General features: G+C 41.0%; 1 protein-coding gene across 2 annotated transcripts in view; it reads left to right on the top strand.

Annotated features, from left to right (window-relative positions):
* The window catches only part of SLC13A2 (solute carrier family 13 member 2), a 234,826-nt gene that overhangs the window by 187,183 nt on the left and 21,500 nt on the right, over positions 1–26,143 (top strand). For both annotated transcript variants that reach the window (XM_069761239.1, XM_069761238.1), the window contains exons 6-8: positions 4,535–4,657; positions 9,643–9,864; positions 21,551–21,651. In XM_069761239.1, coding sequence (XP_069617340.1) covers positions 4,535–4,657; positions 9,643–9,864; positions 21,551–21,651 — 446 coding nt within the window. The remainder of the gene's footprint in view (positions 1–4,534; positions 4,658–9,642; positions 9,865–21,550; positions 21,652–26,143) is intronic.

Here is a 26,143-nt window from a genome sequence, read left to right as displayed (position 1 = left end):
TAGATTGTTGACTGAGGTGCAATCTTTGTAGCTGCGATGCTCTTCCCTGTTAGGCCATTTTTGTGCAGTGCAATGATGGCTGCACGTGTTTCTTTAGAGATAACCATGGTTAACTGAAGAAAAACAATGATACCAAGCACCAGCCTCCTTTTAACGTGTCCAGTGATGTCATTCTTACTTAATCATGACTGATTGATCGCCAGGCCTGTCCTCATCAACACCCACACCTGTGTTAATGGATCAATCACTAAAACGATGTTAGCTGCTCCTTTTAAGGCAGGACTGCAATGATGTTGAAATGTGTTTTGGGGGTTAAAGTTCATTTTCTGGGCAAATATTGACTTTGCAAGTACAGTAATTGCTGTTAAGCTGATCACTCTGACATTCAGGAGTATATGCAAATTGCCATTAGAAAAAATCAAGCAGTAGACTTTGGAAAAATTAATATTTGTCTCATTCTCAAAATTTTTGTCCATGACTGTATACACACATACACAAAACACACATGCACACATACAACACATACATACTCATATCCATACACATATATCCATACATAAAGTGTACATATACATACCGAAAAATTATACATATTATTAAAAATAAAATGTGCATAATATAATTAGTGCAATTAATATAATCAGCGCATAAATGATATTAATTGATTAAATAGAAATGTATATATATGACATAATTTCTCACAATTTCCAGGTCTTGCCATTCCTTGAAAATTAATTTAATAAATAATTTTTTTTAATAAAAAAATAAATAAATATAAATAGGACAAAAAAAAGCACCCTACCACACTTGGAAGGACAATAGGAAATTAAAACATAATATTTTATTAATAAAACGCGATGAAGGGAAATTATTAAAAATAAAAATAAATAATAAACAATCTATAATAAAAACGTAATAATACAAAAAATGAAAGAAGGAATCTGAATAATGCCGGAATAAGAATTTTGAGAAAATTATTTATTTTAAATAAATTTATTTGTAATAAAACAAAACATTTTTTAAAACAAAAAATTTTTTTGATTGTGTCACATCGTTTTTATGCTAATAAAATGAAATAATATGATTGAATTCATTGATTGATTTTTTAGTAAATATTTTCTTTGGGTATATGTTTATTGGTAATATTTACTATTTGCATATATATTGAATATTATTTGATATTTGTTTTCTATATAGGATTTTTTGCAAGTAACAGTGTATGCCTGACAAATGGAAGCCTAAAAATGTTTACAAGCTTTTTAGCAGTTTTACAGATCACAGAAATGTTCACAGAACACATAACACTGTATGTCTTAAAAAAGGAAGCCTACAAAATTTTTAAAAGCTTTTTTTTAACTCAGAGATCACAGAAATATTCACAAATCAAGTAACAGTGTATGCCTGACAAATCGAAGCCTAAAAAAATGTAAAAGCTTTATAGCAGTTTTACAGATCACAGAAATATTCACAGACCACATAACACTGTATGTCTGAGAAATGGAAGCCTATATTTTTAAAAGCTTTTGTTCACTTTAGAGATCAAGGAAATGTTCATAGACCAATTAACACTGTATGTCTGTGAAATGGAAGCGTACAACATTTTTTAAAGCTTTTGTTCACTTTTAGAGATCACAGAAATGTTCACAGACCACGTAACACTGACTTTGTGAGAAATTGAAACCTTCAACATTTTTTAAAGCTTTTAGCAATTTTACAGATCACAGAAATGTACTCCACACTACAGAATAGGAGCGCAGAAATTACACAAAAAGGACGTCCAAGCCTTCTAATACTTGATGGATCAAAATATATTCATTTTTTTCAGCCCCACACAAAAAAAACTGCAGTTATATATTTGCCAATGGACTGCACAGGCCTAATCCCTGTCTACAGACTGGATTCTAACACTTTCCCTGCTGCTGCAACTCATTCTCCCTTCCTAGGCTAAATACAGATTGTATGTGCTGCAAATGATTAGTCCTTAAAAGGGCTGTTAGCTTCAGCACCAGTATCACTACAGGCCTCTGATTCATTATGCTGTGCACACAGGCCTAGGCAAGCACGCTCTCCCTCCAATACAAAGCATCACAGAGCTGTGCAATGGGAGTCAGTGTGCCGAGCAGGGCGGCCCCTGTCCTTTTATAATCCCTGCTGATGTCAGATGGACAGCCAATCACAGTAATGCCACAATCAAGATGGCTATGGCATCACAGTGTCTCACAGGCAATCCTCGCATGCCTATTGGCTGCGTAACAGGCACCAAAGATGCAGACGGGGATTCAATTTTTACATCAAGTACTGCCCATTACTCGCCAAGAAAGAGCACATCCGAGCACCATGATACTTGAGTGGTAACCCAGTATAACTGAGCACATTCTATCATCCCGGTATAGTGTCCCTTTCTGTGAATCTTCCAGAGTAATGCTTCAGCCTAAAATTTTGAGCCAAATTATTCCTGGTTTCAACAACTGCTTCTTTAGGTTTAGAAACAGGTTCCATTCTTTCTACATAGCGTAGAGATTCTGTATACATAGATGTGATTGCTTATGTTTACCAATGTGTGGATATATACTGTTGATCCACCAGTTTGTGGATGACTCTGTTGCAGCATTTATTTATTTGGTAATATTAGTGGATGTCAGATATACCCCGAGCACTTTTCTACAGTATAACAGCATACAATATAAGCAGATTTTGCATTTATTTAAATCTATTTAAAGGGAACCTGTCACCCCCAAAATCGATGGTGAGGTAAGCTCACCGTCATCAGGGGCTTATCTACAGCATTCCGTAATGCTGTAGATAAGCCACAGATGTTACCTGAAAGGGGAGAAAAAGACGTTAGATTATTCTCACCCAGGGGCGGTTCCGCTGCGGTCCAGTCAAATGAGTGTCTGAGGTCTGCTCCGGCACCTCCCATCTTCATTCCATGACGTCCTCTTCTGGTCTTCACGCCGCGACTCCGGCGCCGGCGTACTTTGTCTGCCCTGTTGAGGGCAGAGGAAAGCACTGCAGTGCGCAGGCGCCGGAAAGGTCAGAGAGGCCCAGCGCCTGCGCACTGCAGTACTTTGCTCTGCCCTCAACAGGGCAGACAAAGTACGCCTGCCCCGGAGCTGCGGCGTGAAGACCAGAAGAGGACGTCATGGAATGAAGATGGGAGGCGCCGGAGCGGACCTGAGACACCCATCGGAGCAGGACCGCCACTGTGTGAGTATAATCTAATGTATTTTTCTCCTCTTTCAGGTAACATCGGCGGCTTATCTACAGCATTACAGAATGCTATAGATAAGCCCCTGATGACGGTGAGCTTACCTCACCATCGATTTTGGGGGTGGCAGGTTTCCTCTAAGCTTTAATAATTAACAATTGAAATTAGACTCTGAAACCAATACACTAACTAATGTAATATATTATTTTTCATAAAATGAATATGTAGCAAGCAACTGTTTATAAAGGACATGTATTGTTCTATATTCCCGCGTGATATGATGGGTCTATTTTTATTTCACTTTTGATGTGTGATGATACACAAGTGGTAAAGGTTATAATATGACCAAACCACTGCACGACCAGCTCTATCCTTACCTACTGTATCCTCACCCATCACTTGTAGATTGTGAGCCCTTGCGGGCAGGGTCCTCTCTCCTCCTGTACCAGTTGTGACTTGTATTGTTCAAGATTATTGTACCTGTTTTTATTATGTATACCCCTCCTCCATGCAAAAATGCCATGGAATAAATGGTGCTATAATAATAAATAATAATAATAATAGTGCATCTTTCATGTAGAACACAATGCCGTAGTGAAACCATGGTGTGCCATAATTGTGCGGCCATTGGCCACTGCGGGTGGTGAGAGTTTCAACTATGCAGCCAGCTGCACTATGTGGCCTCATCCTTGACGTCTACTTAAACTGTTATTCTCATCTTTAGAATTTATCACCTATCCATGGGGTAGGTGATAACTTGCAAATTAGTGGGGGTCCAACCACTGGATAGCCTTGTCTGAAAGTAGTAGCTATACAATCATACCACTGTGCCATTCATTCTCTAACGGAGCAGATAAATTGATAGTCCGGTACATCACTCTTTTATTTTACATCCGAATGAATGGATAGACCATAGTTTTTTGGACTTATGCTTTAACAGATTTGTCACATATGTATGGTACATGTTGAGTGCTAGTGTATGGAATGGGCTCAGGACTCAATAGGGATAAGATGCGCTTTTCTAATCTTGGCTATCTGATTGCTGAATTTCACAGGAAAGAGCCTTATTTGAACAAGAAATTTTCATTGTTCTCTAACAAACATTTCAACCACACAGAGTTGAGCAGGACCTACACACGTTAGCAATCAGTTGTTATCAGAAGGACAATTTTGGAAAAGTTACAGAACAATTCTAAAAGGACATGGTGCCAATTCAAGGATCAGAAGAAACATAATGGATAATACCAATAATAATGCTTATTATTTTTTGTAGAATGGGGTTTGACTCCTAAATAATGAGATGTACTGTATTGTTTTTCTACCCAGACTGTTCCCTGGAAACAATAATATTATCAATTTTGCATCATGGTTTGGATTTTCCTTCCCTACGATGATTATATTGCTCGCTCTTTCCTGGATATGGCTTCAGATAATGTACCTGGGAACAAAGTAAGTCCGTGCTGTTTTATCATTGATATGTGAAAACCCAAAATGATGTTATATTGTCTTTATCATCGGGACATATTATCGTACATCACAAACACACATGCTCATGCAATGGTTTTCCCCATTCATATTGGAATGTGTTCACATTGTAGATTCAGACTGAAAATAAGAAAAATACAAAGGTACACATATAGAAACAAGGAGGTAAGAAACGCGTGTGAAAGAACCAGATTGTGTGGCAAACCTGATTATTCAAAGTACCCTCTTTTACTCTGATGTCCTTTACATACCCTTGGCAAGGTCTAGTTTTCACCTTGAATGGCTTTTCAACGTTCTTGAAGGGGTTCCCAGAGGTGCTGCTGAGCACTTGGTGGCTGATGAAATTATGATTTGCAACAGAGGAAATTGTTATTTTTCCTTTCCTGTGGCAGTCCTAATCAGAGTCAGTTTCATCATAGTGATTGATGGTTATTATGACTGAACTTCAGAAAACCTTCAAGGTTCTAGCAATTTTATGGATTCACTGACCTTCATGTCTTGAAGTAATGATGGACTTTTTATTTAGTTGAGTGGTCACAGCAATTGTGGAATAGGGCTAAATACTGTATGGATCTTTGTACCAACACTGCCTCCGCAAAACACAGATGATGGTTGCAGACTCTTTCTAAAGGCTAGCAATTCCACAAATAATCTTGTGACAAGACATACTTGTGCACTGGAAGCCATTCGATGTGACTACCTGATGACACCTCTGAGAGAATACCAAGGGTGTGTAATGCTGTTATGAGAGTAAAACGGAGGTACTTAGAGTAACCTAAGATTTAACGCATATTCAAGCTTGCTTCACGCGTATTTCTTTACTCATTGGGTCCATATATGTGTCTTCATGGTTTTGCTGCCTTCAGTCTGATTCTACAATGTGCGTATTCTAATAAGAATGAGGAAGATCATTGCATTGACAGGAGATTCCAAACTTTTCACCAGTACTGTTTGTTTGGTTTCTGTTTAGTCAGTAGTGAGTGTTAAAGGAGTTTTCTATTTTCAAGAAAGTTGTGTGAATAGGTTTGTTGCATAAAAAACAGTGTGTTAAGGTACCTTCACACTCAGCGACGCTGCAGCAATACCGACAACGATGTCGATCGCTGCAGCGTCGCTGTTTGGTCGCTGGAGAGCTGTCACACAGACAGCTCTCCAGCGACCAACGATGCCGGTAACCAGGGTAAACATCGGGTTACTAAGCGCAGGGCCGCGCTTAGTAACCCGATGTTTACCCTGGTTACCATCGTAAAAGTAAAAAAAACAAACACTACATACTTACCTTCCGCTGTCTGTCCCCAGTGCTGTGCTTTCCTGCACTGACTGTGAGCACAGCGGCCGGAAAGCAGAGCGGTGACGTCACCGCTGTGCTGTCTGGCTGGCCGGCGCTCACAGCCAGTGCAGGGAAGCACAGCGCTGGGGACAGACAGCGGAAGGTAAGTATGTAGTGTTTGTTTTTTTTACTTTTACGATGGTAACCAGGGTAAACATCGGGTTACTAAGCGCGGCCCTGCGCTTAGTAACCCGATATTTACCCTGGTTACCAGTGAAGACATCGCTGAATTGGCGTCACACACGCCGATTCAGCGATGTCTGCAGGGAGTCCAGTGACGAAATAAAGTGCTGGACTTTCTGCAGCGACCAACGACATCACAGCAGGATCCTGATCGCTGCTGCGTGTCAAACTGAACGATATCGCTAGCCAGGACGCTGCAACGTCACGGATCGCTAGCAATATCGTTCAGTGTGACGGTACCTTTACTTACCTTCCCCAGATCTCTGCTGCTGCTCCTTGTGTACTTTGCCTGCAACACTGATGTTTAGTTGGCAGCACTAAAGGGAATCAGTGAGGTGAGATGTGTACCGTTGTCAAATTGGACTAGTAAAAAACAGACATATACAGTTAAAGCGGTTGGCAACTTTTTTTTATATTGATGGCCAATCATTGGGATAAGCCATTAATATCTGTTTGGTTAGGGTGCTATACCTGGCAGCCCCATTGATCAGCTTTTACTGACGCCGATACCGGCTGGAAGGTCTCATATGCTGACGGAACACAGCAGCGCAGTAAAAACTATAATTCCCGCAGCAGAGTACTGCAGATTCACCCCTATTAAATAGGGTGTGGACTTGCAGTACTCAGCTGCAGCCACTATAAAAATTACAGATCTTCTGTGCTCCGACAGCATCCGAGAATTCCATTCATTGCCTGTGCTTGTAAAAACTGATGGACATGACTGACTCCCCAATAAGATATTGATGGCGTATTCTAAGAACAGGCCATAAATTTAAAAAAGGCTAACCCTTTTAAATGTATACTTTTTTTTCTATTTTCTCAGCAAAATTCAACCCCATTCCCAAAAATTACAAAATGAGAAATGCTTGATGGGTACGTTACCAAAATGCCCACATTTGCAACAGGCTGTTATTTTAGTGTGGAGTATACTGATGTAAAATTTGGCTATTAATACAGATGAGGAAAAAAAATTCCAACTTGCACATTTTGTGCGGTAAATAGTCACAGCTTAATGTGTGGATTTTCAGGAAATTTCTTTTGCATTTAAAAAAACAAACAATTATTTCCTCCACAAGAAGAACTACATGAGAAATGCCAAAACTCACACAAAAACACTCTGACATTTAGTATAGATTTTTTTTCTATAAAAACTATTGTGCTGTTTTGCGAATGCTTTTTAGTACATTAAGTATGAAGAAACAAATGTGTAATTGTAATTCAAATACAGCAGAACAGATGCCAACTACGCCATAACAGTGATCAATGACTTTGAGCCTAGTACTGCGACTGGCACCTCTGCTATCTCTCTCTTTCACTATCAATTGAATATTGGTGTTATTCACAGATCTTCTTATTAGGCCGGTGTCACGCTAGAAGTATTTGGTCAGTATTTTACATCAGTATTTGGAAGCTAAAACCAGGTGAGGAACAATCAGAGGAAAAGTATCATAGAAACATATGCACCATTTCTGCATTTATCACCCACTCCTGGTTTTGGCTTACAAATACTGAGGTGAAACACTGACCAAATACTGAATGTGTGACTGCAGCCTTACTGTCGGGAGCAACGGTGGGTGAAAATTTTTCGAAAGGGGGCACATGAGATGCCGTGATTGTTACAGAGAGATGAACAAACAGGCTGGTATTAATTCTGCTCAATATTGGCATATTATTATTTTATAACAATATAATTTTATCACTTAATATTGAGCAGAATTAAGCATGCTGACTCTGCTACTGCTAAAGTATATGGCAAAATGTATTCTTATGAGCAACAGTTAATCAAAACCATATAATTTACTGCTTTTTAGAAAGTTTATTAAAAGCAACAAATCATACTGCTCCTATGTATTCCGCCCTTATATCATCATCAATATCTCCAACCCCCTCCAAGTAAGATGTCCCCAGAGCTCCCCAAACAGTATGATGTCCCCAGAAGCCCAACACACAGTATGATTGACAAATAAAGTTGCAGTCTGTAGCGCTATAGCATGTAAACATGAAATATATGAAATTTGAATTGCATTACTGCTCTAGAAAATAAAAAGAAAAGTTGCAGCCATGGCAAGGTGACCACCATTGCTGGGAACCTATCCCAATATGATTTCTCTACTGATCTGAAGCCTACATTTATATGAGTAAATATGATCCTGCTGTAATTAAAACCGCCATGGTCTGATGGGTGGAGTGCTCAGTCAAAGAGCCTATGTATAAATATCAATAGACTGTCCGTGACTTCTAAACAGAAAACTGTTGTGTACAGTTGCATACTAAGAGTAACCGTCTCCATACATAACTAACAAATAAAGGTGCACTCTGTAGCGCTATAGCATGCACACATGAAATGTATGAAATTTAAGCTGCATTACTGCGCTAGAAAATAAGAAAAAAAATAAGATACTTAGCATATAATTTGGCCACTTTAGGCATGCCCAACAGCCACGGCACAGTATGCTTGCCCAACACTTCCCAACATAGTATGAGAGTCGTCCATTAGCTTCCTAAATTTTTTTATCTACCTCATAGCCCCTCTTACACAATATGATGCCCTCAAAAACAGTATCTTGGTCTCATACATAGTATAATGGCTCCACAACCCCCGAAACAGTAAGATCCCCCACAGCTCCCCAACATAGTGAGATGGCACCCACAGTCACCCAACACAGTATGATGACCCCCAGAGTTCCCCATCAGAATGATCCCTTACAAGCTCCCAAACCTTATAATGTTCCCACAACCCTCCCACATACACAGTATAATGGACCGCACAGTCCCCCAGAGTGTATTGTCCCCACAAGCTTTCTATACACAATACGACGGACCTCACAACGCCCTCACACAGTATGATGGCACCCACACAGTATGATCCCCGATGACAAATAGTTGTAAATTAATTTCAGCAAGTTAATCTTTCTGATTCCTGCACGAGGAAAGAGATATAGCAAATATTGGGATAGGATCTTTGAGATGGGAATAGCCATTTACTGCTCTAAGATTAATGGGTCTGAGATCATTTGGGGATTATGAACATTATCAGTCCCTTGACTATAAAAAATGCTTCAAATCGTAAGCTCCTCTAGAACGCTATTGACCAGCAATGATTCACATTAACTAAAGCGCTGCTACAATGTCATTCTCATCTTCTATTTCTTTTTTTACAATCTGGTTCTGATGAAAGGCAGATTTCTTCCAAAATTTGGGGTGGAACCCTATTTGTGCACCCAAATCTAATAGGAGTGACCTTCCTCCCTCTATCTATATGTTAAATTCTGAAAACATCTAGAAATCATCTACATACATGTACACTGTCTGTCTGCTAACATCAGCTTTGTCTATTGTTTTTTCTTGATGCACCGAATTTACATTTTGTTTTCCATAAAGCCAGGAACCTGAAATAGTCTCCAGTGAGGAATTGACCAGACTGTTTTCCTTCTAGATTTAAGAAAAACTTTGGCTGTGGTGGAAAACCTGAACAAAAAGAAAAAGAGAAGCGAGCATATAAAGTTATCTCTTCTGAGCACAAGAAGTTGGGGTCTATGTCTTTTGCAGAAATCTGTGTTCTGGTTCTGTTTATCTTGCTGGTTATTCTGTGGTTTACAAGGGACCCAGGATTCATCCCAGGCTGGGCAACTATCAGTTTTAACAAAGGTGATAAAGAGTAAGTATGTCCTCAAGTCATCTGCTATACATATGTAATGCTGAGATGCATTATTATGCCATAGGTCATGCACCATGTGGTGTGTGGATCTTATCAGTTCGCTATGGCAGGGACAAAAATACAAGAAAACAAAGTTTGTGACGCCAGGGTACACTTAATTAACCTCTGTTTCCTGGTAGTGTGATGTAAGGTAGTGCACTCCGAATAGTCCAGAAAACAGGGAGGCCAGAGAGGCTATTGATAAACTTTGCTTGTTGCATGAATACATGGGTACATCCAGACAAATGATGATTTAACAGAGATTCAAATCCAATGCAGCAATCACAGTTACTGCACTTTCTGGAATAATCAGATACAACAATGGTGCAGTGATTCCGGTGTCTTAACTTTTTCGTATACCCACAGTCCTGATCATACAGCTATCTGAAGCTGTGGTTTCTTTTTTACAGGAGTTCTGCTCCTTTCCTACCTGCTCCTTCACATTCTTAGGTGACACACTGACCTTCTGGGCATATATGGAAAAAAGGGCTGCTTTGTTAACTCTTAACATCCTCCTGATAGAAGAGCATAATAAGTAAATCACTCTATACCTATATATATATATACCTTGTACTGTGTGTACTGAATTCTAAGGTACATTATCTGCCAAGAGAAATATGCAACCTAATGAGGCAGCTGCTGCAACTTAAAGACACATAAACTACAACTTTGGGGCATTACACATATATTACTGATTTATTAGCATTTTTACAAACATGATTTAGAGGTTTGCTTGTTTTTCTCTACAAAATCAATTAGAGGTTCTCATATACTATAACACTGATGGGATGGCTATTCTTGTTATATGAATTGAAAACCATTAGTGATGCGTGAGTGTGCTCATTACTCGAGTTTTCCGAGCATGCTCGGGTGTTCTCCGTATCTTGGGCGTGCTCGTATATAATGTGTGTGTCCCCGCAGCTGCATGATTTGTGGCTGTTAGACAACCTGAATACATGCAATGATTGCCTGTTTGTTAGGGAATCCCCACATGTATTCAGGCTGTCTAGCAGCCGCAAATCTTGCCGCTACGGGGACACAAACATAATCTACGAGCACGCCCAAAATACTTGGAGAACACCCGAGCATGCTCAGAAAACTCGAGTAGGGAGCACACTCGGTCATCAGTACTAAAAACCATTTTAACCCCTTTACCCCCAAGGGTGGTTTGCACGTTAATTACCGGGCCAATTTTTACAATTCTGACCACTGTCCCTTTATGAGGTTATAACTCTGGAACGCTTCAACGGATCCTGGTGATTCTGACAATGTTTTCTCGTGACATATTGTACTTCATGATAGTGGTAAAATGTATTTGATGTTACCTGCGTTTATTTGTGGAAAAAAACTGAAATTTGGCAAAAAGTTTGAAAATTTCACAATTTTCCAAAGAGATATGTCAGACAAAATACTTAATAAGTAACATTTCCCACATGTCTACTTTACATCAGCACAATTTTGGAACCAAAATTTTAAGTTATAAGTGTTAAAAGTTGACCAGCAATTTCTCATTTTTACAACACCATTTTTTTAGGGACCACATCTCATTTGAAGTCACTTTGAGGGGTCTATATGATAGAAAATAACCAAGTGTGACACTATTATAAAAACTGCACCCCTCAAGGTGCTCAAAACCACATTCAAGAAGCTTATTAACCCTTCAGGTGTTTCACTGGAATTATTGGAATGCTTAAATAAAAATGAACATTTAACTTTTTTCACAAAAAATTTACTTCAGCTCCAATTTGTTTTATTTTACCAAGGGTAACAGGAGAAAATGGACCCAAAAGTTGTTGGACAATTTGTCCTGAGTACGCCGATACCCCATATGTGGGGGTAAACCACTGTTTGGGCGCATGGCAGAGCTCGGAAGCGAAGGAGCGCCATTTGACTTTTCATTGCAAAATTGAATGGAATTGAGATGGGATGCCATGTTGCACTTGGAGAGCCACTGATGTGCCTAAACATTGAAACCCCCACAAGTGACACCATTTTAGAAAGTAGACCCCCCCAAGGAACTTATCTAGATGTGTGATGAGCACTGTGACCCACCAATTGCTTCACAGAAGTTTATGATGCAGAGCCGTAAAAATAAAAAATAATATTTTTTTACAAAAATGATTTTTTGCCCCCAATTTTTTATTTTCCCAAGTGTAAGAGAAGAAATTGGTCTCCAAAAGTTGTTGTCCAATTTGTCCTGAGTACGCTGATACCCAATATGTGGGGGGAACCACCGTTTGGGCGCATGGCAGAGCTCGGAAGGGAAGGAGCGCCATTTGGAATGCAGGCTTAGATGGATTGGACTGCAGGCATCACGTTGCATTTGCAGAGCCCCTGATGTACCTAAACAGTAGAAACCCCCCACAAGTGACCCCATATTAGAAACTAGACCCCCCAAGGAACTTATCTAGATGTGATGTGAGAACTTTGAACCCCCAAGTGTTTCACTACAGTTTATAACGCAGAGCCGTGAAAATAAAAAATCCTTTTTTTCCACAAAAATTATTTTTTAGCCCCCAGTTTTGTATTTTTCCAAGGGAAACAGTTGAAATTGAACCCCAAAAGTTGTTGTCCAATTTGTCCTGAGTACGCTGATACCCCATATGTTGAGGTAAACCCCTGTTTTGGCGCACGGGAGAGCTCGGAAGGGAAGGAGCACTGTTTTACTTTTTCAACACAGAATTGGCTGGAATTGAGATCGGACGCCATGTCGCGTTTGGAGAGCCCCTGATGTGCCTAAACAGTGGAAACCCCCCAATTATAACTGAAACTCTAATCCAAATACACCCCTAACCGTAATCTCAATGGTAACCCTAACCACCACCTAATCCTGACACACTCCTAACCCTAATCCCAACCCTATTCCCAACCGTAAATGAAATCCAAACCCTAACCGTAACTTTAGCCCCAACCCTAACCCTAACTTTAGCCCCAACCCTAACCCTATCTTTAGCCCCAACCCTAACCCTATCTTTAGCCCCAACCCTAACTGTAGCCCTAACCCTAGCCCCAACCCTAACCCTAGCCCTAGCCCTAACCCTAGCCCTAGCCCTAACCCTAGCCCTAACCCTAGCCCTAACCCTAGTCCTAGTCCTAGCCCTAGCCCTAACCCTAGCCCTAGCCCTAACCTTAACCCTAGCCCTAACCCTAGCCCTAACCCTAATGGGAAAATGGAAATAAATACATTTTTTTAATTTTTTAACTTTTCCATAACTAAAGGGGTGATGAAGGGGGTTTGATTTACTATTTATAGCAGGTTTTCTAGTGGATTTTTATGATTGGCAGCCAACACACTAAAATACGCTTTTCATTGCAAAAAAATATTTTTTGTGCTACCACATTTTGAGCGCTATAATTTTTCCATATTTTGGTCCACAGAGTCATGTGAGGTCTTGTTTTTTGTGGGACGAGTTGATGTTTTTATTGGTAACATTTTCGGGCACGTGACATTTTTTGATCGCTTTTATTCTGATTTTTGTGAGGCAGAATGACCAAAAACCAGGTATTCATGAATTTCTTTTGGGGTACAAACAAAGAAACAGGTATCACTCCAATGATGCACACCACATATAAAAATAAGAAACAAGATATTGAAAAAAACACAAGATTTTATTGAAACACCACATAAAACATAATTAAAAAGAAGCACAAAGCCCTGTCCATAACAATAAATGCAAGGTACAATAATATGTATAAAGCACAATAAATGTACAAACCTGCAATACTGTAACCCTGCCTATACCCAAGATAAAGTAAGGACTATATATGGTCAGCTGAAAATACCAAGCTGGCCAGAGAATGTACACCCTGCACCACCCTATACGTAGGGTGCCTGAATATAAACAGTAACCTATGCGGCTCATGGGACACTTATAGGTGTCTTACCCAGACTCACTGGGCTATGAAAATAGTCCCAAAATAACATGCTAACAGCAGAGAAAGGACCGCCAAATAGCGTCCCCAGCAACTGCTGGGACAAAGATTACCCAAGGCAGAAGGGTGGCCAGGAACAGTCCAGGGGTAAATTGGCACGCCAGCAGGACTAGGGACAAAGCAGCCCCACGCGTATCGCCCTCCCAAGTACATATTCTTGTACCTTGCATTTATTTTTATGGACAGGGCTTTGTGCTTGTTGTTTTTAATTATGTTTTATGTGGTGTTTCAATAAAATCTTGTGTTTTTTTCAATATCTTGTTTCTTATTTTTATATGTGGTGTGCATCATTGGAGTGATACCTGTTTCTTTGTTTGTATTACATAGTTGTTTATCACTCACTTGCACCCCGTATCATATTTTCATATTGTTGGTATACCATATGTACATCTGTGTGGTGCGCCTTGGTTTTTGCTCATTCGCCGAATTTCTTTTGGGGGAGGCGTTTATACCGTTCCACGTTTGATAAAATGGATAAAGCAGTTTTATTCTTTGGGTCAGTACGATTACAGCGACACCTCATTTGTATCATTTTTTTATGTTTTGACGCTTTTATACAATAAAAACTATTTTATAGAAAAAACAATTATTTTTGCATCGCTTTATTCTGAGGACTATAACTTTTTTTTATTTTTTTGCTGATGATGCTGTATAGCAGCTCGTTTTCTGCAGGACAAGATGACATTTTCAGCGGTACCATGGTTATTTATATCCGTCTTTTTGATCGCGTGTTATTCCCCTTTTTGTTCGGCGGTATGATAATAAAGCGTTGGTTTTTGCCTCGTTTTTTTTTTTTTTTTACTGTGTTCACTGAAGGGGTTAACTAGTAGGACAGTTTTATAGGTCGGGTCGTTATGGACTCGGCGATACTAAATATGTGTACTTTTTTTTTTATTTAGATAAAGAAATGTATTTATTGGAACAATTTTTTTTATTATTATTATTTATTTAGGATTTTTTTTTTTTTTTTTACACATGTAAATTTTTTTTTCTTACTTTTTTACTTTGCCCCAGGAAGGGACATCCCAGTAAAGTGACAGATCGCTGATCTGACACTTTGCTGTGCACTGCGTCAGATTAGCGATCAGACATGCACAGGAGGGAGGCTTCCAGGCAACTTGCTCTGAGCACGCGCTGGTAAGCCCCATGGCCATTTTGGATCCGGGGCCTGCAGGGAGAGGAGGGTAGGAGACCCTCGGAGCAATGTGATCACATAGCGTTGCTCTGAGGGTCTCAGGGAAGCATGCAGGGAGCCCCCTCCCTGCGCGATGCTTCCCTATAGCGCCGGAACACTGCAATCATGTTTGATCACAGTGTGCTGAGGGTTATTGTGCCGGGGGCGGTCCGTGACTCCCCCCGTGAGCGCGGCTGATCACGCTGGACGTATTATTCCGTCCTTGGGAAGTAGGACCCACCCCACATGGATGGAATATTACGTCCAATGGTAGAAAGGGGTTAAATGTTACGTAGGTAAGGTCATTATTACCTAAGTGTTCTGTACCTGTATATTCAGTTAACGATTATTATCCAATGCTATTCAAAAGTTGGTGCTTCCGAGAATTGTGAATAGTTATTATGCCAGATTGTACAGATTCAGCACAAAAACTTCCCTATGATCATTTCTCACAAAATGTATATTTAAATAAAAATGAGCAAGTAAACCTAGATTTACTAAACTAAATGCTGTTAATAAACAGTGCCGTGAAAAATATTCATACCCTGTAAAAGTTTCCACATTTTTTCACGTTACACCCACAAAATTAAATGTATTGTATGCCTTATATCAACACAAAGTAGCAAGTATTTATGAAATGTAAAGGAAATGGTTTTCTAATTATTTTAAAAATATAAATTTGAAAATTGTGACGTGCATTTGTATTCAGCCCTCTTTAGGCTAATACCTCTAAGTAAATTTCTGAGTGACAACTTGCCTCCAGAAGTCACATAATTAGTAAATTGAGTCCACCTGTGTGTAATTTATTCTCAGTATAACTACAGCTGTTCTTAAAAGGCCTCAGAGGTTTGTTTGAAAACATTGGGGATCAAAATGCATCATGAAAACCAAGTAACACACCAGACAGGTCAGGGATAAAGTTGTGCAGAAGAGTAAAGCAGGGTTGTGGTACTTATTAGAGATGGGCGGACACCAGGATGTTCGGGTCCGACGGGTTCAGCCGAACAGTTACAAAAAGTTTGGGTTCGGGTACCAGAACTGTAACCAGACCCGAACCACTTGAAAGTGGGCCCAAACATCCAGTGTTTGCTGCACTGTCATGTGCATGACAGTGTGGCAAACACTGCTTCTGATCGGCGGTGAAACCATCCCCGCCGGTCAGAGAGCCACGGTTCCCACGCTGTCAAAAGACAGCATGAGTGCTCAGCTGTGATCGGAGATATAAAGTTTACCTCCAGTCATTGGTGTCAGCTGATGGGACAACTGCTCCCATCATACGACACCTGCTGCCGCTAATAACAGCGAGAGCAGGAGCGGCTGATAAGAGTATTTATTAGCCGACTCCTGCGCTGTCAATAAATAGTTTTGTAAAAAATGGCGTGGGTTCCCCTGTATTTTTGCTAACCAGCTAGGCATAACTCACAGCTGGGCGCAACCCTCAGCTGTCAGCTTCAGCAAGGCTAGTTATCAAGAATAGAGGGGTCCATATTTTATAATTATTTAAATAAATAATTTAATCACCTGACAATACAAAGGTGTCATTAACCCCACAAATGTTAACCCCACTTGCCACTGCTACAAGGCAAGTGGGAAGAGCCGAGCAAAGCACCAGAATTGACACATCTAATAGATGTGCTTTTTCTGGGCAGCTGCAGGTTCCCCTTCTACCCAATATCCATGGCCCCTTACAAGCCTGAGAATACCAACCCCCAGCTGTCTGCTTTAGCAAGGCTGGTTGTCAAAAATGGAGGGGACCCATGCCGGTTTTTTAAAATTATTTATTTAAATAATTAAAAAATATGGCATGGGGACCCCTTTATTCTTGATAACTAGCCTTGCTGAAGCTGACAGCTGAGGGTTGCAGCCCCCAGCTGTGAGTTATGCCTGGCTGGTTAACAAAAATACAGGGAAACCTGTTGTGATAGGCAATTCAGTAACACAATGGACATAGCGGTCAGAGCACATACAGTGATCTGACAATAACCCAAAATAATAGAACGAGCTCTGAGACGTGGGAACTCTGTAGACCGCAATTCCTGATCCTCTCCAAACACAACTAGAGGCAGCTGTGGATTGCGCCTAACGCTCCCTATGCAACTCGGCACAGCCTGAGAAACTAACTAGCCTGAAGATAGAAAAATAAGCCTACCTTGCCTCAGAGAAATACCCCAAAGGAAAAGGCAGCCCCCCACATATAATGACTGTGAGTAAGATGAAAAGACAAACGTAGGGATGAAATAGATTCAGCAAAGTGAGGCCCGATATACTAGACAGAACGAGGATAGGAAAGATAACTTTGCGGTCTACACAAAACCCTAAAGAAAACCACGCAAAGGGGGCAAAAAGACCCTCCGTACCGAACTAACGGCACGGAGGTACACCCCTTGCGTCCCAGAGCTTCCAGCAAAACAAATAGACAAGCTGGACAGAAAAAATAGCAACAAATAGCAAAGAAGCACTTAGCTATGCAGAGCAGCAGGCCACAGGAATGATCCAGAGATACACAAGTCCAACACTGGAACATTGACAGGAAGCATGGATCAAAGCATTAGGTGGAGTTAAGTAGAGAAGCAGCTAACGAGCTCACCAGATCACCTGAGGGAGGAAACTCAGAAGCTGCAGTACCACTTTCCTCCACAAACGGAAGCTCCCAGAGAGAATCAGCCGAAGTACCACTTGTGACCACAGGAGTGAACTCTGCCACAGAATTCACAACAGAAACCCATGCCATTTTTTTTAAAATTATTTATTTACAGCGCAGGAGCCGGCTTATGAATGCTAGTCTCATCAGCTGCTCCTGCTCTCGCTGTTATTAGCAGCAGCAGGTATCAGATTATGGGGGCAGTTGTCCCATCAGCTGACACCAGTGACCGGAGGTAAACTTTAAATCTCCGATCACAGCTGAGGGCTCATGCTCAGGGAACCGGCGGGGATGATTTCACTGCTGATCAGAAGCGGTGTTTGCTGTGCTGTCATGCACATGACAGCGCTACAAACACCCAGTGTTCAGGCTGCCGAACCCTGACAGTAACACGAACTTCCTGGTTAAGTCCATGTTCGGTTTCCGTGCCCGATCAGTAGGTGTTCGGTACGGACTCCGAACTATACTGATAGAGTTCGCCCATCTCTAGTACTTATTAATAAATAGCCCAAGTTCTGAACATCTCACAGAGCACTGTTCAATCCATAATCGAAAAATAGAATGGCCAGTAAAACAAATGCAAACCTACCAAGACATGGCCGTCCACCTAAACACCCCAAGCAAGGAGAACACTATATAGAGAAGCAGTCAATAGCCCATGGTCATGAGGAGCTGCAGAGATCCACAGCTCTGGTGGAAACATCTATGAACAGGACAACTATTAGTTGTTTATTCCACAAATCTGGCCTTTATGAAAGAGTGGCAAAAAGTAAGCCATTTTGATAGCAAGCCATAAGAAGTCCCGTTTGCAGTTTGGAAATAGTCATGTTTGCTGTGGTAGAAGGTACTTTGTTGAGATGAGACAAAAGTAGAACTTCTGGGTTAAATGCACAATGCTATGTGTGGTAGAAAACTAACACTGCACATGACCCTGAAAACACCATTTCTACTGTCAAATATGGTAGTGGCAGCATCATGCTGTGTTGATGCTTTTTTTTTCAGCAGGGACAGGGAAGTTGGTCAGAGTTGAAGGGAAGATGGATGGAGCTATATACAGGGCAATTCTGGAGGAAAACCTATTAGAGGCTGCAAAAGACTTGAGATTGGGGCATAGGTCAACTTTCCAGCAGGACAACGACCCTAAATATACTGCCAGAGCTACAATGGAGTGATTGAAATCAAAGCATATTCACGTGTGTGAATCGCCCAGTCACAGTCCAGTCCAGTCCTAAATCCCATTGAGAATCTGTGGCGAGAGTTGAAATTGACACAGAGGCAATCTTGCCTTGTGCAGGCGTGTACTACGGAGGACAGAGAATGAACTTCAATCCAATATTGCAGCCAGCATGCAGCCAGCGGGTAAGGAAAGGGTGAATCAAACACCTCAAAACCCCGCCTCCATGGCTGAAGATGGTTCCCTCCAAATTCAGGTTACAGTGTCCCTTTAAGTGTGTATGAACACTTTTAATGAGTGCCCTAGGAAAAAGAAACACAATCTCAAAAGTGACAAGTAAAATGTTGCGTTAGTATGGTCAGTATCCATACCCAGCTAACCTAGTTAACTAACCTAACAAACTAGGAGGCCTACTATTTCCATTGACCTACATGCACCACTCCATATAGTGTGGGTGCCAATTGTGTTCTACAGCCAGCTCCCTAGTTTAGCTAACGTGATCAGATCATAAGTTTATCACTTTGCTTTCTGCTGTCACTGTTGTGACAGTGGCATTTAAGAAGTGGGAAATATGGGAGAGTTGTCCCTTCCAACTCCTATTACCCCTCTCCTGAAAAGCAGCATGCTGATGGTGTTGTCATGGCAGCCAGAGGCCTATTGAAGGACCCTGTGTCCATCATGCTTGTACACCTTTAAAGTCCAGTCTGTGCCTTGGCTGCATGGGAGATGTGTCATTTTTAGAGATGAGAGGATTTTTCAAATTCTGAGAGATTTTCCTCAAAAATTAGATTTGCGACAAATAAATTTGTGCGAATCTCAGAACTGGAAAGCTTGTATTTGTAATTACTAGGAAAATACACGAGGGGTTGAGGGGAGAGAGAGAGAGAGGACCCTGCTGACCATAAGAGCTTACACAATGATGAAGAGAGAGAGGAACCTGCTGATCGTAAGAGCTTACACTCTACAGAACAGAGAGAGGAACCTGCTGACCATATGAGCTTACACAATGATGAAGAGAGAGAGGAACCTGCTGATCATAAGAGCTTACACTCTACGGGAGAGTATCCAAATGACCTAAGAGCTTACACTCTACAGGAGAGAGGACTCTGCTGATCATAAGAGCTTACACTCTACAAAACCGAGAGAGGAACCTGCTGACCATAAGAGCTTACACTATGTAGAAGAGAGAGACGACCTCGTAGGCCATAAGAACTTACGCTGTACAGAAGAGAGAGGACCCCACTGACCATAAGAGCTTACACTCTACAGAAGAGAGAGACTTAAGGTACCTTCACACTGACCAACTTCACAACGATATCGCTAGCGATCCGTGACGTTGCAGCGTCCTGGATAGCGATATCATTGTGTTTGACACGCAGCAGCGATCTGGATCCTGCTGTGACATCGTTGGTCGGAGCAGAAAGTCCAGAACTTTATTTCGTCGCTGGATCTCCTGCAGACATCGCTGAATCGGCGTGTGTGACGCTGATTCAGCGATGTCTTCACTGGTAACTAGGGTAAACATCGGGTTACTAAGCGCAGGGCCGCGCTTAGTAACCCGATGTTTACCCTGGTTACCAGTGTAAATGTAAAAAAAAAAAAAAAACACTTCATACTTACATTCCGGTGTCTGTCGCGTCCCTTGGCGTTCTGCTTCCCTGCACTGTCAGCGCCGGCCAGCCGTAAAGCAGATTACGGCGGTGACGTCACCCCTGTGCTTTACGGCCAGCCCGCGCTCACAGTCAGTGCAGGAAAGCACAGCGACGGGGGACAGACACCGGAATGTAATTATGTAGTGGTTTTTTTTTTTACATTAGCACTGGTAACCAGGGTAAACATCGGGTTACTAAGTGCGGCCCTGCGCTTAGTAACTCGATGTTTACCCTGGTTACCAGGGGACTTCGCATAGTTGGTCGCTGGAGAGCTGTCTGTGTGACAGCTCTCCAGCGACCACACAGCGACGCTGCAGCGATCGGGATCGTTGTATAGATCGCTGCAGCGTCGCTAAATGTGACGGTACCTTTACCCAGTGACTCAGGAGTTGAAAAACTAATAAACTGTGCTCCACTTGGAACTTCTAATCTGTGATGGCTCAAGCACTGACCACCACTGCACAAGGTATGATAATCGACTAGATGTCATAGCTGCAGGACATTATGGAAAAGCCCACATGATCACACAAAGTCATTATCCCACTGTCTAATGCTTCAGCAGTGCTGGGAAGTTTATATGTGAATCGTGAACCAAATCTCAAAGTGTTTTAAATCGATTGAAACCAAGAATTTCAGAAAGTTTGACTTGAACTCAATCCTCCATGGATCGAACCACTCATTGCTAGTGATTTTACATTACACTGCAATATTACTGCTTATTGTAATGATCTAAACTTCAAGTCCTCTGGGGACAAATAAAAAATGTAACAAAAAAATAAAAATATTTTAATAAAAAATGTATAAAAGTTCAAATCATCCTCATTTTGCCAGGGTATAAATTAAAACTACAAACAAATTTTAAAAAGTTGTAAAAATGTCTTGCTCTTTGAAGTCTAAGAAGAAAAATCAAGAATGAAGAGGGGCCCAAATGGGACCCTATCGCCCAATGGCCTTCATACACACATAACACTGTAGAACATGTTAAATAATGTAAAATTTCATTATATAGTGTTGCATATATGCAAATATTTATGGCCAAAGTGTATGACTATATTTTTCCTTATCTTTCTCAGATATGTCACAGATGCCACTGTTGCCGTATTTGTAGCTCTCATGTTGTTTCTATTTCCTTCTGAGCTCCCCTCATGTAAGCCCCAGGAGCCGCTGGAAGAAGGTAAATCTCATACGATATAGGGGACTGGATGAAAAATAGAACATTAGCTGACAGCTGACTAAGTATTGACCACCAGAAATGTATTTTGTTGTATTTCATCTTTCATTTTGTAACAGTTTTTACGTGGATAACACCCTGGTTGCTTGAGCACACAGTAAATATCTATGTATCTGTCTGTCCATTTCAGAAAATTATCAGCATTCCTAGAAATCTGAAAATTCCATTCTCATGATTTGTCTTGTATTATTAATACAATTTCACATCTGAAAATAGCTTACAGTACTGTATACCTTACCTCTTCAAGTGGTTTCATTTATTACACCCAATAGTGGTCAGGCTGCATATACACAGCATTAAACGACCGCCAATTGGCAACATCTTTGCCTATTGGTGGTCATATAATAGCCTGTTTACACAGACAGACTCCTCTTTAGTTGTGTCATAGATTGTTCTGCGCGCTGAGGCTGCCATTGTTCTCACAAGCACAAATCTTGTTTACACAAGACAATGTGTTGCTAAGAACGATAATCTTTTGGGCAAATCAAGAGATTATCTCACCTGACGAATAAGTATTTGGCTCTGGTGATCGACTGCCTATTTAAACTGCATGATTATCTCAAGATGTGCATTCCTAGGAAGGCCAGTCCACAATAACCGTGCCATGTAAATGCACCTTTAAGCGACAGGTACACTATCAGTTGTGACAGGGTCTCTGGCACTGTATGTGAGGGGAGATATGTGTCACGAAGATTGTTTTCTTCCATGATCTAAAAATCCATGTTTCTCTCCAGCATGATATGTGCTGAAGGGGTTAATCAGCCATGATAAGGGACTGTGGTTTTTTGGTTAGTAGGTAAGAGATGGGCGGGACGCCTACTCACCATATCTCCACCTCAAGGGTGTGGCTGGGAAGTTAAATGCTCAGCCACTGTTTTTTTTCTCTGTCTGTGTGTGTGTTTGGAGTGGAAGGTCTCCAGACGTGGCTCAAGGAGGAGCTGAAGATATATGGTGGTCTGAGTGGGCGAATCCTGCAAACATAAGGACTTTGCTGTGACTTATCTTTTCTTTTGCCATTATGATGGAAAGGCCATGTTTATTTTCTTAAACCCTAGCTTGGTTTATGCTGTTCCTTAATAAACCAGCAGATGACTTACATAATAAGCGTTCCTGTGTCTACATCTGAAGGCAGCTGAGTGAGTCACCCTCACACAATATATTCTCAGTATTTCACATCAGTATTTGTGAGGCTGGTTTCACACTTGCATACGGGAGGGCTGCGGATGGCAGCGTACTTTCTACCATCTTCCTTCTTGAAACCCCGCCTCGCTCCGCCTACTTCTCCATGCGTCCTGCGTTGCCCTACCTACCTATCTTTAACATTGGGTACGCAGGCCATGCGAATGTATGTGGATGCCTCCGCATTCTTCGTTTTGATGCTGCGCTGAACTGCGCCAAACGCAACATGCTTCATTTTGTTGCGGTCAGCGCAGCGTCAAAACGATGCATGCGGAGGCATTCGCTTACAATCTCATGGCCTGCGTACCCAATGATAAAGATAGGTACGCAGGGCGCATGGAGAAGTAGGCATAGTTTCAAGGAGGAAGAAGGGAGGAAGTACGCTGCCATCCGCAGCCCTCTTGTACGCAAGTGTGAAACCAGCTTAAGACAAAACCAGGAGTGGCTCAAAAATGCAGAATTGGTGCATGTGTTTCTATTATACTTTTCCTCTGATTGTTCCTCACTTGGTTTTGGCTTATAAATACTGCTGCAAATAACTGAACAAATACTGATAGTGTGACCATAGCCTTAGAGTAGCTCTCATTTGTACTGAATTGCAATTGTCTTGCTTTCTATTGATAAAATCGTGTCAGATTCTGCTGAAATCATCAAATAATATTTCCCACATTTTTATATTTCCTTCTCTTAGCATGTTCATATTTGTCATAGTCCAAAAGTGAAAGACATCACAGTTTTCATAGAAAAAAAATCTTTATTTTCATCCATTAAAAAGCTGCATAACATTTTTTAATGGACAAAACAAATGTTTATTTTTTTTTTAGTTTGGTTGAAAGCTGAACCATGCAAACTCAAGTCTTACTAGTGCTGCTTGGGATTTCTTTGCAAGTTTATGTTTTAATTTGTCATTTATCTTTATAGCTGGTATGTGTTGAAAAAAATATTCTGTGTCATACCGGTGTCATATCTAGCCAGATAATAAAAGTGCTCACATGGCAGAAATAATATGCTATCTAACTTTAAGAGCAGTATCAGTCGTCAGATGTAGAAGGGTTATGTTGTAAACCTTTCTCCAGATAATAACAAATGTTTAAAACCTTTTCACAGAAATTCTTTAGAAAAGCAAAGTCTTTTTGCCTTCATCACTCACAGAAAGGCAAAACTCATTTTGGTGCCTAAGCCAGTATGATATGTACAGGAAAAGTTAAAGCTTACATCTCTTATGTAATTTGGCAATAGACACTGACTTACCCACTTCCTGTGATCAGTCTCAGCATATTTACAGCTAAAATTGACAACAGGCAGTGTACAGCGAGGTAGACAGAAGATAGACACCTAGCGGCTGACACTTTGGACCGATGTTTCAAAGGTTGGAAATATTAATGAGCAAATCCAGACTGCTGGGAAGGGGCCAATATCTATGGACCTTCCTAGCTTATTAATATTAGCCTGCAGCTGCCTACTTTGCCTTTGCTGCTTATGAAAAAAGGGGGGACTATAGAAAAATTAATGTGGGGTCCTCCTATTTTTAATAACCAGCTAAGGCAAAGCAGACAGTCGGTTGCTGATAATAATAAACTGGGAAGGTCCATGGATATTGGTCGTTTCCCAGCCTAATAAGACCAGCCCTCAGCTGCCCCAAAAATGGTACATCCATTAGATGCGCCAATTCTGGAGCTTAGCTAAGGCTCTTCCTGATTGCCCTGGTGTAGTGCCAATCAGGGTAATGAGATACTGGGTTGATTTCAGCTATGCAATGTCCACCGACATCAAGCCCATAGGTTAGTAATGGAGAGGCATCTATCAGACACCCCCATTACTAACCCAGTAAGTAAAAAGAGAAAAAAAAACTATTAGAAAAAATGAAGAGAAAAAAATCTTCAATCATTTCTCTCTTTCACCTATTTACTAAAAAAAAAAAATCCACACCAGTCTGCCGTAATCAAAATGGAGGTGACACGACGATCACCGTCTTCTTCATCCAGTGTATGAAGGCCCGTTCAGAGAATGAAGCTCCATGGATTGGAGAAGCCATTGCTGGGTCTCGCACTGTACTCTGCGAGACTTGGTTGCTGTGAACTGTGGTGACGTCAATAAGGTTACCTCAGTTCAGAGACGCTGGTTCTTACAAGGGCAGTGCAGGAGCCAGAATGATGAGAGGTGACGTCACTGAGAGAACTAGCAGCTGTGAACTGTTGTAACCTTACTGACATAATCTCAGTTCACAGCCGTGGTTGTGGCAGAGTGCAGCAAGAGATCCAGAACCTGCTGCTGCTCCAGTCTAAAGAGCTTCATTCTCTCTTATTAATCTGGTAAGGGGACAATATCCATAGACCTTCCCAGCATAATAACATTAGCCTCCTGCTATCCGCTTTGCCCTAGCTGGTTATGAAAATTGGGGGGATCCCACGTAATTTTTTGTGAGGTCACCCAATTTCTGATAACCAGCAAAGGCAAGGCAGACAGCTGGGGTATGATATTAATAGGCTGGAAAGCTCCATAGCTACTGAGCCAGTCCCAGCCTAAAAATACCATCCCGCAGCTTTACTTTCCTTTAGCTGGTTATTAAAAATAAGGGGGACCTTATATAATTTTCTGAGGGGTCCTCCCATTTTTAATAGCCAGAAAAGGCAAAGCAGACAGTTATGAGCGGATACTAATAGGCTGGGAAGGTCCATGACTATTGTCCCTTTCCCTATTATTACAAATAGGGGAGCTCTACTTTGTTTTTTTCATTTCTTTCTTTCTTTCTTTATTAACAAGTATAGTAAATTACGCATTCAATGCCCTGTTCTACTCCTTCACTTGGACCTCCACTTTCTGGCTCATTATTATTATTTTTTACTTTTTTTTACTCTTTGATCCCAGTTAGCTTCCTTTTGCAGCCTCCTACCCCCCTACCCCTTCCTACAATCATTTTGGGGTTTAGAGTCAAGTTTGGGTCAAGTTCAGGTAACACAGCTGATTTTTTTCTGTGAGGTAAAACATGTTTAAAAACAAGCAGCAAATGTTTTACCTCACAGAAAGAATCATCTGTGATCCTATTCTGTAATGTCTATATACTCTTTTGCGTCCTCCTCTGCCCAGGAAATGTGGTACATTCAGACCATCTTCCTGCATGGTCAGACACACTCATTACAGAGCCTAAAACAAGGGCACATTTATAAGATTATCTCCGCAAAGGAACATTTTTTAACACATCGAAATGTGGAAATTATTTTTATTTCAAGATTGATTAAAATGTGCTTTCTTCGTG

This window comes from Ranitomeya imitator, chromosome 3, assembly GCF_032444005.1.
Source record: "Ranitomeya imitator isolate aRanImi1 chromosome 3, aRanImi1.pri, whole genome shotgun sequence".
Taxonomy (NCBI): Eukaryota; Metazoa; Chordata; class Amphibia; order Anura; family Dendrobatidae; genus Ranitomeya; species Ranitomeya imitator.
The sequence above is the reverse complement of the archived record's forward strand: the minus strand, read 5'-3'. Positions and strand labels throughout refer to the sequence as shown.